A 16995-nucleotide genomic window follows, 5' to 3' on the forward strand; every position below is an offset into this window, starting at 1 on the left:
TATTTGCTATCTAGCTCATCGAGAAAAGATTTAAAATGTTTAAGTAAGATTCAAAGGCTGTCCTCATATAAAATTTATTGTGCATTCAATAACAGTCATTATGTGATTGAGGTTGAGTTTTTGTGAGTAGATTTTCTAGATGAATAACACAGTGGTATGAATTAAATATGGAAAATTGTATCATCCTGCTTTACAGAGCCCAATAAACTCAGTATTATTCTCGATCATAGCCTGTGCACTGTTGATTGTGGTTACAAGAAATATTTTTATTGGTATGTTCTCTGCCTGAATATAGTTTTTAACTGGATCATGTATGTTTTTTCACAGAGAAGCCGGGAAATACCACTCTCATGATCACCAGAAGTTGTGGCGAGTCAGTAATATTAGGAGGATTCGTCAAACTGCAGGGAAAACTGTATACATTCTTCCAAATAATATTTCACTTGTACATAGATTTTGTTCGCTGTATCATCACTTTGTCATGCTGCTGTGTATCGTGAGAGAGGCACATCTTTTATAGCTGTGATTATTTCATTTTTGTTTTTTAAATTTGTGAAATAAAGACTGACATTGCTAGCATAGCTTTCTTCACAAAAGCCTCATCTAAATATGCTGTTTTGGTTAGAGTAAAGAGAAGGGTACTCCTTGTATTATCGTAAAGTTGTTGTTTCATTTATCGCCAAGTTGTTGTTTCATTTATGGTAGCCTGAGTAGTTGAATGTTATGGAAACCCTATTATGACATAATCGATAGGATGATTGCGGTAAATTCGTAAGTGCTTGTGTGTGTGTGTTGGTTAGGAAGTATATTGCTTGTTTTGAGGTTTAGATGGTAAAATGGCTGAATGTGGTAAGATTAATTTGAAGTTTCTGTACAATTTGGAAAGAAAGGGGAAAAGAGCATTACTTGACTGGTGTGCAAATAAAGGTTTACTTAGTAGCCATTATTAAGTGCCCTGTTTGTAGGAAGGAAACGTGTATGATCGAACGTCGGACGATGACGGCACTATGGAGGACATTTTTTACTCTTATTTTGAGAATTTATGTGGTGACGTCAGTATACAGATTCTACATCAGGTAATTTTAGGAAGTTTTTGGATGCTGTTAAGTAATTTTGTTTGACTGAAGACTTGTTAATTCAGAAATAAGGTAAGTGGATGTTTCCTTTGTGTAGTGCAAAGATGAATTTCCTTTTTTATGTTATTTCATTGTTTGATTTAAAATGTAGTTTATTGATATTATATATTTTTTTGTTATTACCTAAAACTATACTTTACTGTTTCCAAGGAATTTCAATTAATATAGCAGATTGCGCTGTTCCTTAACTTTCTGAATTGATCAGCTGATTATTTTTGCAGGCTGTTATTATTACAGCTATTTTATGAAAATTAAAGTTTGAACTTTCGATTATGTCGAAATAATTCTGGAGCTGCAACAGGATCTACAAAGTAAAATCATGTTTCGATGTGCATTAAACAAAAAGTGGAATTGCTGGGGAAAAAAAAAAAAAAAAAGGATAAAGGTATATCTGTTTTAAAATCTCGAGGAGTATGGCTTGAGAAAATCAAATGTATATGATATAAGAAACCAGAAAAAGGAATTGTTTGAATATATTGTGGATTCCGACACTACTTGCAATGAAAACAGGAAAAATTTAACAAATTAAACTGAAAAATTATTCATAATGCTGTAAATGATGACTGAATGGGTGAGACAGCATTGCAGCAAAGATGTACCATTGACTGGTCTGATGCTAATGGCTCAAGCCAAAATATTTCATGAAGAAATTAACTTAAAAAATGAATGAACATATTCGACAGGCTGGTTAACCAAATTTAAAAACTGCCATGATAAAAGACAATTAAATTATTCAGGTGAGAAAGCATCAACTGATACTGAAGCTGCTGAACTATTTTCACTGAACTCATTAATAGTGAAAAGTTGCTATCTCCAGAACAAATTTACAGCTCTGATGAAATCAGTCTTTTCTGGCCACGGATTGGAACCGCATAACACTTTGGAAACATCTACAGAAAAGCCTCCAACTGGTGTCGAAGATTTCAAAGCGAGACCAACAGTTTTAGCATGCACAAATGCTGCAAAAATGCACAAGTGTAAACTTTTGGTAATTGGAAAAAATACATGACCTCGAGTATTTTATGCAATCGAGTTATTCGTAGCCGAACAGTATTTCACACTCAAAACAAATTTCTGCGCATTATATTTTACCAAGGCCAACTTCTCAGTGTGAAACTATTCCTTTGTGTTTTCGGTGGCCTCCATGAAATTTCTACTGACCGCAAGATGGCGCTACTCTTCTGCTACACTTTGGGACGCTTAAAATGAGCAGAACAGGGTGGTTGTAATTAATGTTCCTTTTTCAAATAATCATAAACGGAAAACTACTGGACCAAATGTTATCAAACTTGGTAATCATGTAAAGGAGGTCATGGGAATTTATTTCCCATAAAAAAAACTTCAAAACTCACCACCAGGAGGAAATGGCACTGTATGCAATATTGTTAAATGAAATAAAGGCTAGAATCTAACTTAACCTTTTGTTACACAGGTTTAACATGTTGCATACCCTTAAAAAACATTAATCTAAACAAAATTACCATTTAAAGGCAATATAAGTCGAGTGCGCCATCCGTGTAACGAAGAAATCCATCCGTAAAAACCATAAATTAGCAATCAGAAATTTCGAGATCGCAAATCGCTCTCAAAAGTGTTTCTGGAAATCGTTTTCTTACAGATCGCTAATTTGTGATTTTTGAAGCCTGAATTCAATCCTAAGACATGAAGATATTGGTTTAAAACATATTTAATCATTTCTAAAATGAAATTGTTTGTGGGGTGTTGAAAAACCGAAATGGCTTGTCATTGGCTAATGGTAGGAAGAAGCAAATTATTTATGCAAATAATCTAAAGAATTTGGTCTAATTGAAAGATGCGATACATTGACATATCCGTAATGTTCCTTCTCATATGCTAGGAGCTGCTGTTGAGAATGCAGTAATACGATTTAACTTTCTTTCGAAAAATGGTTGATGCCACTTTGAACATGCTTTGTAACACGTTTCAGAAACGATTAACACATTTTAAACCGATGTCTTCATGTCTTATTTTGTTTAACAATATTGCATGCAGTGCCTCTCCCCCCCTAGTGGTGAGTTTTTTAACCTTTTTTTTTCGCGGAAAATAAATTTCTATGACCTTTTTTTTACCAAGTTTGATAATATTTGGTCCTGTAGTGTTCCTTTTTATGACCATTTCAAAGTGGAACTTTATTTATAACCACCCTGTATATCATGTAAATAAAACAGCATGGATGACAGAAGTGTTAATGAATGATTGGTTTGAAAATCATTTCATAATCGAGGCTCGGCCATATTTGAATTCGGTTGGTTTACCTAATGATGCAGAAATTGCCCTAAATGTAGACAACTGTTCGTATCACACTTCATTTAAAGTTTTGGGGAAAGATAATGTATCCATATTCTTCTTTTCTACAAATTGTATGCCTATGGATATTGGAATAGTGCAGGTGCTGAAATTGAAATGCAAATATAAATTAGCATTTTTAAAATCTATGTTAAATTTCTTGAATAATGGCAAGACTATTCAAGAATTTTTGAAATATTTTAGCAGAAAATCTGCTGTGTGAAGCATCGCAAGACTGCAAGAGGATGTATCTCCAGATATTTTTAAAAATGCTTGGCATAATTTATGGCCATCTACCATATTTCATGGTATTGATGAAGATGGTAGCTGCGAATTTGAAGTTTTTTGGATATTGCAAATCAAAGGTGAAAGTTTCCAATTAATGGATTTCATAAAGAAACATGAGAAGCGGTAATAAATGAAGATGATATAAGAGAAATGTTTTATTGTGATGACACCCCAATCATCAGTCAATTAACAGATGGCGAAATCCGTAGTATAGTTCTAGATCCAGATAATACCACTACCGATAGTGAAGAAAGTGACAGAGAGGTTCCAATAGGAAACGAAAACATTTCTATTGACGACTTTGTCGGAATGCTTGACATAGCAATTACAGGACTTGAACTGTGGAACTTTGTAACTATACAAGAAATTCTGTCTGTAGAATTAAAGAGGCAGGAAGTTTGTGCTAATAGCACAAAAAACAAAGCAACTTAAACAACCTACATTGAAAGTAATGTTTAATAAAGTAAACAAACAAATATTAAATTTTTTTTGTAAATTTTGATACTCTTTGGATCATAAATGCTTCATTATTAAATAAATCATGATTTCATATTTTTAATTTTGTAATTTCTTCCTGCCATCTTACCAGATTTAAACTGATGATCTAATATCGGAAAAAATCCCAAATCCAGAATTCCTGAATCCCAAAAAGTCCGGATCTCGGAATTTGTACTAATGAATTTAGTGCACAAGTTGAACTCCAGACTGCATTTAGTGGGTGAAAATAGTTGACTGCGACAGATAAATTGAGCAGCCTTACTAGAGCAATAGTTTAGTTAACAGAAGTTAAAATTGCATATTAAGCTGAATGTTAATATTTAACAAATTTAACCATTTGCATTACATTTTTCAAAAGAAAATTTCTTGACCATTTAATAATATAATTTATTGATTATTAGTGTTATTTTTTAATTATTTCTAATTGAAATTTTATTTGTTTACAGACTTATTGCACTCAGTCAAATAATCATTCTTCAGATACTCCAGATCAGCTACAGAATGTTATCTTTAATAAAGATATCAAACCTGTGACTTTTAGCATTGAAATTGATATAGCTGCTGTGATTATGCTCATTGTTGCCATCTGGACACGTATGCAACATCTTGGAGAGCCAAGAGGTATCGTGTAGGTATATTTCGTATGTTTTTATGCAAGTACTTTTACCCCCTAGTAGTCACAAATGAGCCTAGTTCATATTCAAAATACTCTCTCCAAACTGCATAAACAAGCTCATACTGAATGAACATTTTCTTTTCAATGGAACATAGTTAAGTACTTTTATCAAATTTTGTCTCTGATTGTGTGTTGCCCAATTGATCCTATTTCTAGATATCATCCGAAATTCTTAGGGTGCAAACAAACACTGCATGTGGAACCTTTTTGAATGTAATGAAAACTGGTAGTATTAGAGCTGTTGTATACAGTCAAAAGTCTTTAATCCGGACGTCCATAATCCGAAATGATTTATAATCCGGACCTCAAAGCTACAAACTTTCTGCGCATGCGTCAACACATGCGCATAACATTTGTATGCTGCGGATATGCGTCTGCGTATGTGCATAATACGTTTACGCATGCGCGTTTAATGTATAACGGACGGTATAAACTAAGCTAAAATTATCTATTTCAGTTAACGTTGCAGATTGCGTTGTTCCTTAATCTTCTAATTGGATCCGGCTTATTATTTTTTGCAAACTGTTAGAGCAATTTTATAAAAGTAAGCTTGAACTTTCGATTATGTCAAAAAGAATTTCCGATTCTGGAGCTACCAAAGGATCTACAAAGCAAAGCATGTTCCGAGGTCCATCAAACAAAAAGTGGAATTCCTGCAAAAAATGGTTAAAGGTATATCCTTTGATTCTCTAATCATTCTGAAATATGTTTATCAATTTCACGCTGCTCTGCGGGGGGGGGGGGCGTCGCGGCGCGCAGTGAACTGGAAGTTAATCTGTCAGCACTATCCTTATCTTCAGGGCAGATTTTTCATTTTATTCGGCTTAGAATTCCTTGCTAAATGTAGTATTTCATCTCGATGAACTCTGATATGATTTAAAGCAAATTCCTCGTCATTATAAATATCACGAATACACATCAAATAGTTTTCTGGTTGCAATTTTCTAATTTCGAATATGCGTAACACATGCTTTATGCATGCGCGCATTGAAAAAAATGTTTAATAAAATAAACAAATAAATATAAAGCTTTTTTTTTGTAAATTTTGATACCCTTTAGATCATAATTGCTGTTTATTTTATAAATTACGGTTTTATATTTTTAATTTTATAATTTCTGCATGCCGTCTTACCAGATTTAAACTGATGATCTATAATCCGGAAAAACCCCTAATTCGGAATCGCCGAAGTCCTGATGAGTCCGGATTAAAGATTTTTGACTGTAATTAATGTTGCTTTTCATCTGTGTTTTCATGTTCCACATTTTGGTGGTAAGTTTTTTTGTTAAAGTGGTACATAGAAGTTTAGGTAATCATGTAATATGCAATCTACCACTTTTAGTTAGTTAATTATTTTTGTGTTGGTGACACTAAAATTTAATCATTTCTTTTCCCTTGCATTTTATTGCATGTTCAAATTTAAAAACAGTGTTTTAGTAGTGCCAGTGAGTGAAAATGACTTGGAGGAGCATTAATTTATTCACAAGCTACAAGTTTTTATAAATATTGTTGGCATGAAAGAACACATATTCTATAAAAAAAAAAATGTGTTATGTAAGCACACTTAAAAAAAAATGAACCCCTTACCTTTTTTCAACGTTTTCAAAAATAAGTGCTATTTTAAAAATTATTGCAGGAAAAACAAAAGGCATTTTGGTTATGCTGTTGTGGAATAATGTGCATTAGAGTGAAGCAGCAGTTTAAGATTTTGATAGCTACCAGTTAATTTATGTATTACTATACTGGTTCATTTTCATAGCATGGTCTTTAGTTTCTTAAAAAAATGCGGTGTTGATCAGGTTAATGCTGTATGGAAGCAGGAGCTTGTACTAAAGTACAGTACAAAGTCTCTAATCTGGACTTCCATAATCTGGAATGATAGCTACAAACTTTATGCGCATGTGTAAACACATACTGCTTTTACGCATGCACATATGCATTTACGCATGCGCATAATGCATTTGTGCATGCACGTTTAATGTATAAAGGACGCTATAAGCTAGGCTAAAATTATCTAAGGCATTTTAGTTAATATTGCAGATTGCGCTGTTCCTTAATCTTCTAATTGGATCTGGCTTATTATTTTTTGCAGACTGTTAGAACAATTTTATAAAAATTAAGCTTGAACTTTCGATTATGTCAAAAAGAGTTTTAAATTCTAGAGCTGCCAAAGGATCTACATTACTGCAAAAAATAGATTAAGGCCTATCCATCTCAAAATTATGCTAGAAGTATGGCATTGGAAAGTCCACCATATATGACATAAGAAAAAGGAACTTTTTGAATTTTTTGTGGAAGTATCTTAAACAACTTACATTGAAAGACATGTTTAATAAAGTAAACAAATATTAAGCTTTTTCTTGTAAATTTTGATACCCTTTAGATCATAATTGTTCTTTATTTCATAAATTACAGTTTCATATTTTTAATTGTATAGTTTCTGCATGCCATCTTACCAGATTTAAATTGATGATCTATAATCCGGAAAAATTCCTAATCCGGAATCGCCTAAGTCCCGACGAGTCCGGTTTACGGACTTTGTACTGTATATTTAGGTTGCAAAACTTTATAAAGCGGTTTATTTAGTGCATTTGCAGAACTGTTAGTTCTTTAGCAGACAAAAGTTTTTATGTTTGAACAGTTATTTTGTATTTGCAAAAAGTACTGAAACGTTGTTTAGTTTCAGTGTTTGAACTACCGTATATACCCGCGTATAAGTCGAGATATTTTGGACAAAAAAAAAAAAAAAAGACATTAAAGCGGGGGGAGGGTCGACTTATACGTGAGGCCATAAAAAATTAAAAGAATCAGAAGTTCAAAAATTTCTTTATATAATGCAGTTGTTTTCTTCCCGCACTCAAATTGGACGACTTATCAAATAAGTCACTTACTTGAAGTAATTTCATGACTTAAATTATGTGATGAACTAATCACAGAGTTTCATACTTTAACTAGAGTAAGTTTTGATTAAACCAAAGAATTTTCGGCCCCCGAACAACCGATCAATATCGAGCAATAAAAAGTTTCGCCAACACACCAAGAAAAGAGAAATGCAGATAGTTTTTGCGTACGTATAAGTCTTTATAATAGTTATTGTTCATTCATGAAATACTTTTGTTAACAGGCGTACACGTCAAAATTTAAAGAAATAGCCTACGCAATAACTGAGCAGTTTTGAATATTTCTTTTAACTTTTAAAAAGAGAAAATGCAGATAAGTCGACTAACATTTACAAAGGGAGGCAACATTAAAAAGCCCGATATTACATTAATTGCTCGGGTTAAAGATGCTTGGAACGAAATACCCTCTGAAATGATTATAAAATCATTTAAAAAATGTTGTATTAGCAACGAACTAGATGGCATGGAAGATGATGCTGTTTTTGAAAGTGAAAATGACGACAAAGGCTCTAGTGTTGATTGTAACAATACAGAGTTCGAGACTGAAAATATGTATGATGACGAGCCAATGACGACAGAAGAGTTCTATGAAATGTTTGGCGAATCTGACCATGAATCGGACGTTGATAGATTTTTTGTTTATTTACCAAGGTATTTTTTATTGTATATTTACTTTTTTTTTCTCAGATGATTTTGAATAAATGTAGTACAGTCAAAAGTCATTAATCCGGACTCGTCGGGACTTCGGCGATTCCGGATTATCGATTTTTCCGGATTATAGATCATCAGTTTAAATCTCGTAAGATAGCATGCAGAAATTCTAAAATTAAAAATATGAAACCGTAATTTATGAAATGAAGAACAATTATGATCTAAAGGGTATCAAAATTTACAAAAAAAAAAAAAAAAAAAAAAAAAAGCTTAATATTTATTTGTTTACTTTATTAAACATTTCTTTCAATGTAAGTTGTTTAAGTTGCTTTATTTTATGTGATAATACTTTCTCTTTAATTCTATAAACAGACATAATTTCTTGTTCAGTTACAAAGTTCCGCTGTTCAAGTCCCGTTAATTGCTGTGCCGAGAATACCGACTAACTTGTCAATCGAAATTTTTTCGTTTTCACTAACCTCTCTGTCACATTCTTCATGTCTTTATCCATTTTTTGCAGCAATTCCACTTTTTGTTTGTTGGACATCGAAACATACTTTCGTTTTGTAGATCCTTTGGAAGTTCCAGCATCGGAAATTCTATTTGACATAATCGAAAGTTCAAGTTTACTTTTATAAAATTGCTCTTACAGTCTGCAAAAAATAATAAGCAGGATCCAATTTGAAGATTAAGAAACAACGCAATCATTAACATTAAGTGAAATAGATAATTAGATAATCTTAGCTTACACCGTCCGTTATACATTAAACGCGCAGGCGAAAACGTATTCTGCATTTGCGCACACGCATATGCGCAGTAGTCAAGGTCTTACGCGCACGCGTAAAACGCCTATGTGCATGTGCCAACGCGGCGCATGTGCAGAAAGTTTTTAGCTTTGAGGTCCGGATTATAGATCATTCCGGATTATGGCTGTTTGAATTAACGACTTTTGACTGTACTTAAAAAAAATTTTCGAAGTTTCTCGATCAATTTCGAAAGTGGGGAGGATCGACTTATACGCAGGTTTCTTATTTTCTACGAATTTTTTATGTCAAAGTGGGGGGGTCAACTTATATGGGGTATCTACTTATACGCGGGTATATACGGTAATATTAATAAAATTATTAGTTGCAAAATCTAAATCTCTCATTTTTTTTATCAGCAGGAATGTTACTAAACATCTCAGCAGATAATTAAAATTATTTTATTTTGTTTTTAAGGAACATGCAATAATTTTTTTCATCTTCTTAATCTCTATTCCCCTTACAAATTGGTATATTTATGGAGCTAATCATTTGTGATGTTGCGATTTTAAACTAAGTTATACGAAAGTTGCATGTAAAGCTTTATAGTCTTCCTGCAGTAATTTGTTTTTTGGTCGGTTGCATACAGAAATGTTGTAATATTAATATCACTTTAATATTACTAATATTACTTTAATAATTTATTTTCTAAAATATATTTAATTATTTTTATTTTCTTATAACTAATTAGTATAGTTTAATTTTAAAAAGAAATTTTAATTTGCCAATTCTGCTCTTAAACTGTATAGAAAGGAATCACAATACAAAAGTGCTGTTTATGTGGAGGTTTACTAATTTTCTATCATTTAGAGAAAAACACTGTTTTAGAGAGGCAGTGTCATACTGCAGAGGTTTTCAACCAGGGAGGAATTTTATAGTTTCAGTGGAGGATGTGGCCAACTTTATTTACGTGTTAAGTGTTTAGTTTTAGTTTATAAATGTAAAAAACTACATTTATACAAATTTTGGTATTTGTCAACATTTTCTATATTTTTTTGCTGCTTAGTTTCTGCAACACATTAAAAATTAATCTAAACTTGAATAAATACATAGTATTTTTCGAGTTTTAGAAAGGAGGAGGTGAGAATCTCCTATCAATAACGAAAGGGGTGCATGGGGCAAAACATTTTTAGAATCATGTTGTTGTGCCTGTATTAATAGTGTCCCTCTCAAACTGCATTTGTAAAATGAAACCAAGCACTATTATTCATTTGGAAATTTTGAAATATTTTCCCCCCTTTAAAATGATAGTGTAAACATTTCAGAAGAGGAACATTTATTACATAAACCCTTTTATTTTAATGCTCATTTAAGATAATATTAATGTTAAATATATATAACTGAATGGTTATTGCTAAAAAAGTGCTGAAATTCTGCTTTACAGGTTTGATGAACTCCATTATGGAAAGTTTGCAAGCATGTACATGAAACAAACTTTCTTCTTTGATTCACATCCACCCCTAGGAAAACAGCTTGTTGCTTTAGCTGGTAAGCCATTCTTGAAAATAGAAATTCTTAGTATAATCATATGCATTGGCTTGTGTTTTACAATATATATTTAGCTCATTGATTTAAAATATTAAAATTATAGCGAATACAGATTTTAAGAGATTTTATATCACTGTTTACTTGTGTATTCTTCCGCTTTGCCTGTTTTCTCACTTAGATTTCTTAATATGTGATTCAGAAATGTTTCTCGTTTTCGCTTAGCTTTCATCTTTCTCCCTGAAATCGGAAAAGGAACTCTTTATTCTTGCGTACTTTTAAAATTTATTATTATAGGTTTTATTAATAATAAGAATCTCCAGATCTAAAATTACATAGTCTAACAAGGTATTTTAATTGCATTTGTATTCTAGGGTATAGTAGCAGTATACAATGTAAAAATAGAAAAGAACTGAAAGTAGTAACTGATTCTTTTGGGATATATGTTAAATTATTTTTAATTTAATATTTATTAATAAATGCTTTTTAATCTGATAAGTTCTTCCTTTAAACCTCCATCTTAGAAGTGGTATATAAAATATATTTTCAGTTTTTGTTTTTCAGATGGTTAAAATTAGGTATAGAAAAGAGGAGGGGGAGGAAATTAATAGTACAGTAGAAACCTGACTATACAGCATTCATGTAAATAGGAAAAAACAATAATAAAGTATAAATTTAATAGTTTTGTATTTTGTTTAAACAGCTAGTCTTAATTTTAGAAAGCAAGTATTATATTGAGAATAATATAATGTTGCTTTTTTGTTGCAGTTACACATGATTTATGCAAACTAAAAATTTTAATATTTCCTTGTTTTTAAGAAGGAAAATCTGTTTCTAAATTCAATTAATTAATTAATTAATTTTTTTTAAATGGTTAATGATGATTCAGTTCTAGACTCTCAGAATAAAGTTGAAGCTTTAGCTGTGAGCAAACATCGGATGCTAAATAGTTAGACTAATTATTTGTGGCAAAGCATGCAAAACTATCTGCCTTAAAAAATATTAATCAAAAATTACAAAACTTTCTGAAAAAGATATGAAAAATATCTAAAACGTAATGATACTTTACATGCAATGCTTTTAATGCTTCAAATGTATTAAATTTCTGAGATTTTTCAGAAATTTTATATTATTTGTACTTTTCACAAAGTACTGAAAAAATACTTTTTAGAGCATTCCTTTAAGATATGGAAATCACAGAATTGGCGTGAAGTATATAAATTTATATTAAAAAAAGTTATATTACTTTTTAATGTGTATCTGAGTATTCATATACTTGTATATTAAGAAATATAAACTCTTTTGTTTTTTAAGGTTATATCACTGGGTTTGACGGAAATGCTCAGTTTGAAAGAATAGGTGGAGGTAAGTAATAAGGTACTTTGTATTCAGAACCTTATCAATTATAACTTAGTGGTCTTTAAAATTTTATTATACTAATTTGACCTCCATATATTCCTTAAAAATTCTTTTTATTATAACATGAAAATTATATTAAGTTTTTTCTAAACTGTTTAATATTTAAATCTTATACATTGTTCAGGTTAAGCATATCTTTTCTGATAACAATCTCAATTCCGGTATGATCATTTTTACTGAAAATAACTAAAAATCATCTAATAAAAAAATTTAAAAAAGAACAAACAACCAAAGCTGTCTAAATGCAATTTTTGTAATCCTTTATGACTATCAGTATGTAGAAAGAAACATTAGAAATTTTGTTTTTGGTACTTTCTGATTACTTGACGAATATCCATCATAAAATACTTACTATGGTATATCAAGAACTTAATCATAATCGGACTTAAATCTGGTGCAGTGCCAAGCATCACAAGTGTGTGAAGTAGTCGTAAACCAGAACTAGGACTGGAATGCGAGTAGTTGTAGGATATGTGTATAAGTGAGGATGCTATCTTTTGTATATAACAAAGTAGCATGTAGTTTAATACAGTGTCTTGTGAAATAATTACCTACTAAGGATATTCTGGCAATGAAAAAATCGATGTCAGATTTTTTTTAAATAAGAAAAGTGCCTTCACTACATGTTTCAGTTCTATCAGAATAACTTAAAGATTAGGAGAATTCCCCCGAAGACTGCTCAAGGTAAAGCTTTTATAATAATCTTTCTTTTGGAGGAATCACCATGGAGCAGCTTGTAACTGAATTAATAGAGCAGAATAGAGCTCTAATGGAGAGACTAATTTCAGCTATTACTCTACAAATGGACAATTAGAAACTTTCGGTTCAGTTTGAAAAATATAATGAACACGAAGAACAGTTTGATTCATTTTTGGAAAGATTCGAAAGTTATTTAGACATGCAAAATGTTTCACAGGACAAGCATGGGAAAGTACTGATTTCCAATTTGTCCGTAAAAATGTATAGTCTCTTAAAAAACTTGCTGGCTCCTGATAACCCTTCCGATAAAGATTATGATGTGTTAAAAACAACATTGAGAAATGTTGTTTGAAATTCTAAGCCTTTTATAATTCCTAGCAGGCATGTATTTTAAATCGAAAGCAGCAGGAGGGGGAAACAATAAGTGTGTATATGGCAGAGTTAAGGTCACTTGCCATACTGTGTGCTTACGATCAGAACATGTTAAATATGATGTTGTGGGATGTGTTTGTGAGTGGGCTAAGTGATAGGGTTATTCTTGACAGAAATTTTGAACAGGATAATGTCAGTTTAGATGATACTTTAAAAATAACTTTGGCAATGGAAAAAGTGTTAAAAGGTGCAAACAAAATAATTAGGAAACCAGTGGAAATTAAGGAATTTAGTGCCAGGAATAAAGGTCATACACTCGAAAACAAAAGTTTGAAAATCAAAACTTCTCAGCTAAGAATACTAAAGGCAAAATGTGTTCGTGATGTACGAGGACTGACCATGATAGAAATTCTTATAAATTTTAGACAAGTATCTGCAGATTTTGTAAGAAAATCTGGCACAATGAAAGCACATGTTATAATGCTAAAAAACGCTGAAAGAATGAAAATGAAACAAACACAATTAGACATAGGAAATAAAAATACAGTTCCTATAAACAACATACATTCCAGTGAGGTGAAAAATAGGAAATCGCCCATGAAGTGAACGTAGAAGGGAAACAGGTAGCTATGGAACTGGATACAGGGGGTGCAGTATCAGTAATGAGTTTAAAAAATTTCCGCAAAATTTTGAAAAAGAAAATTAAAAATACAAGTCTGGTATTTAAAACATATAATGGAGGAAAGCTGATATCTTTAGGATTTACTACAGTTAAGGTAGAATATAAAGGTCAAAATAAAAACTTAAACCTTTATATTGTTAAATAAAACCTTGATACAATATTTGGTTGAGAATAGCTTTCAGAGATAAATTTAGATTGGACCTCAATAAAGTGAATTTTTGTGTCTCAAAAGAGTAGTTTAAATAAATTATTGGAACAGTGTAAAGAGATTTTTGATGGAAAATCAGAAGAGATAAAAAAATTATGAGGTTCAACTTGAATTGAAGCCAAATGTTTGACCAAAATTTTATAGAGCTAGGCAAGTACCATTTGAATTAAAGGGCCGGATAGATGAAGAGATTGATTACTTGAAAAAAGAGGTATAATCAAAAAGGTTAAAATATCAGAATGGGCTACTCCGGTTGTACCAGTAGTTAAGCCAGACGGCTCTATACAACTGTCTGCCAACTACTCGGTGACAGTAAATCCAAATATTGTTATGCATCAACACCTTTTGCTGACCATTGAGGAAATATTTTCATGTTTGAGCGGGTGAAAGCATTTTTCAAAAATTGATTTTAAACATGCTTATTTACAAATGAAAGTATACCCTGAAATTAAAAAATTGCTAATAATAAACACGCAGAAGGGATTATATTAAAGATTAATGTTCAGGCTAAATGCAGCATCGGCAATCTGGCAACATTACATTGACAGACTATTCTAAGGAATGGAAGGGTGTAACGTCTTCATGGATGATGCACGAATAACAAGGTCTGATGATGAGGCACATTTAAATACTTTAAAAAATATCTTCGAGAAATGTAAAACTCACGGGCTGAAATTAAATTTAGAGAAAAGTAAATTTTTTCAGGATGAGATACAATTTTTAGGTCATAAAATTGATACTAATGGTTTACATAAAACTGATGAAAAAGTATCAGTGATTGCTAAGGCCCCAAGACCAAGAAATGCCCTGGAAATTCAATGTTTTTTGGAATTGGTTAATTTTTATGGAAAATTTTGCCCTAAATTAGTAACAGTCACAAATCCCTTATACCGTCTAACTAAGAAAAACTCAAAATGGGTTTGGACAAAATATTGTCAGGAAGCTTTCCTAAACATTAAAAAAGAATTATGTTCACAAAAAGTTTTGATGCATTATGATCCAAAATTGCCATTAACATTAGCAACTGATGCATCATCAGGGGGGTTAGATGCAGTACTTCCTCACAAACTTTCTGATGGAACTGGAAGGCCAATTGCATATGCTTTTCTAGAACACTGACTGAAACAGTGAAAAAGTATTCTCAAACTGATAAAAAAGCTTTGTCAATCATTTGGGGAAGTAAAATTTTTTCTTTACTTAAAGGGCAATAAATTTACATTAATTACAGACCATAAATCTCTTGTTGCAATTTTCGGTTCAAAGAAAGGCATGCCAGTTTTGGCAGCAACAAGACTTCTGCATTACGCTTTGAAGTTAGTCTTTCCAATTCGACATTATTTACTGTAAAACAGATGAGCATGATAATGTTGACTTTCTGTCACGATTGCCAACGAACTCAGGGCAACTGTCTGTTCAGGATGATGTAATTATTTTTCAATTACAACAGATTGAAACTCGATGCTCACTCAAAATGGTTAGAAGCCTATCCAATGAAATCAAGCTTGACTTTCAAAACAATAGAATGTTTACGGGACTTTTTGCATGGTTTGGATTACCAATATTGTTAGTGACTGATAACAATCCACAATTCACTTCACATGAGATCAAGATATTTCTGCAGAGTAACGGAATCAAACACAAAACTACAGCACCATTTAAACCATCTAGTAATGGGCAGGTTGAATGGTATGTGTTTACAGTAAAACAATCTTTAAGAACCAAGAAAAATTATCCTGGAACTTTGAGACAAAAACTGAGCACATTTTTGATGCAATATAGGAAAGCTTCGAATTTAACTACTCTACAGAGCCCTGGAATGCTAATGCTGAAGAGGGAAATTTAAACAAGAATAGATTTATTGGGACTGTATCTCAAAAGGAGGGTGGAAGACAGAGTTCGAAAAGGAACCTATGAGTTTGCAGACTGAGGATTTAGAGTTGGCGATAAAGTGGCAGTAAGAAATTATCGTCAGGGTGACAGACGATGGAGATTTGGAACTGTCCAATCCAAGGATAGGCAGCTTTATTACACTATAAATGTGTATGGTCAGCTGTGGCGAGGACAAATCGATCAAATGCGTGATGGTGAAATCATGACAGATGAGGGTTTCATACGTCCACCTCCAGCTCAAGTGATTTCTAAAGAGCCTGATAAGAGTGGAGTTCCAGAACCATCCAAAGATAATAGCCACCAGGCAGATAAATCAGTGTCGTCTTCCAAGGCTAAGGTTTTACCAGATGTTCCATCCACTGGACCTGCTGGTGATACAACCAAGTTACCAAAGAAACCAGTAGGGCCACAACCTTTACATCAATCCAGTAGAATTCATCATCCCCCAGATAGACTGCAGTTGTGATAAAGGGGAGGGATGTGGTATATCAAGAACTTAATCATAATTAGACTTAAAGCTGGCACAGTGCTAAGCATCGCAAGCATGCAAAGTAGTTGTAAACCAGAACTAAGACTGGAATGGGAGTAGTTGTAGGGATACATGTATAAGCGAGAATGATATTTTTTGTATATAATAAAGTAGCATGTAGTTTAATACAGTGTCTTGTGAAATAATTACCTACTAAGGATATACAACACTTACCTTCTTCCAAGAAATCCTTTGTAGTTTTTTTTTTATGCTGTTATAAAAATAAAAGAATTTTACAAACTTGGCACTGCCCTTTGGCCATTATCATAATCACCCAACATTTAATTTCATGGAATGTGAATTCTTGAATTCTGTATGGCATATTTTGAAGAAATGTAAGCTTTTTTTTCATTGGTAGGCAACTGCACAGTTCCATTATGATTCCTTATTAGCCCCCTCCCCAAAATTACTCAATGCAGAAACATACACTTATCAAAAAATGACTATCAAATTC

General features: G+C 32.1%; 1 protein-coding gene across 2 annotated transcripts in view; it reads left to right on the forward strand.

Moving 5' to 3' along the window:
* Nucleotides 1-16995, forward strand: part of rt (Protein O-mannosyltransferase rt) — a 118227-nt gene that overhangs the window by 16736 nt on the left and 84496 nt on the right. For both annotated transcript variants that reach the window (XM_085824856.1, XM_085824855.1), the window contains exons 2-4: nucleotides 4676-4857; nucleotides 10642-10745; nucleotides 12057-12107. In XM_085824856.1, coding sequence (XP_085680982.1) covers nucleotides 4676-4857; nucleotides 10642-10745; nucleotides 12057-12107 — 337 coding nt within the window. The remainder of the gene's footprint in view (nucleotides 1-4675; nucleotides 4858-10641; nucleotides 10746-12056; nucleotides 12108-16995) is intronic.

Source organism: Stegodyphus dumicola, chromosome 10 (genome assembly GCF_044657685.1).
Source record: "Stegodyphus dumicola isolate Sdum_Otavi_A_Nest chromosome 10, ASM4465768v1".
Taxonomy (NCBI): Eukaryota; Metazoa; Arthropoda; class Arachnida; order Araneae; family Eresidae; genus Stegodyphus; species Stegodyphus dumicola.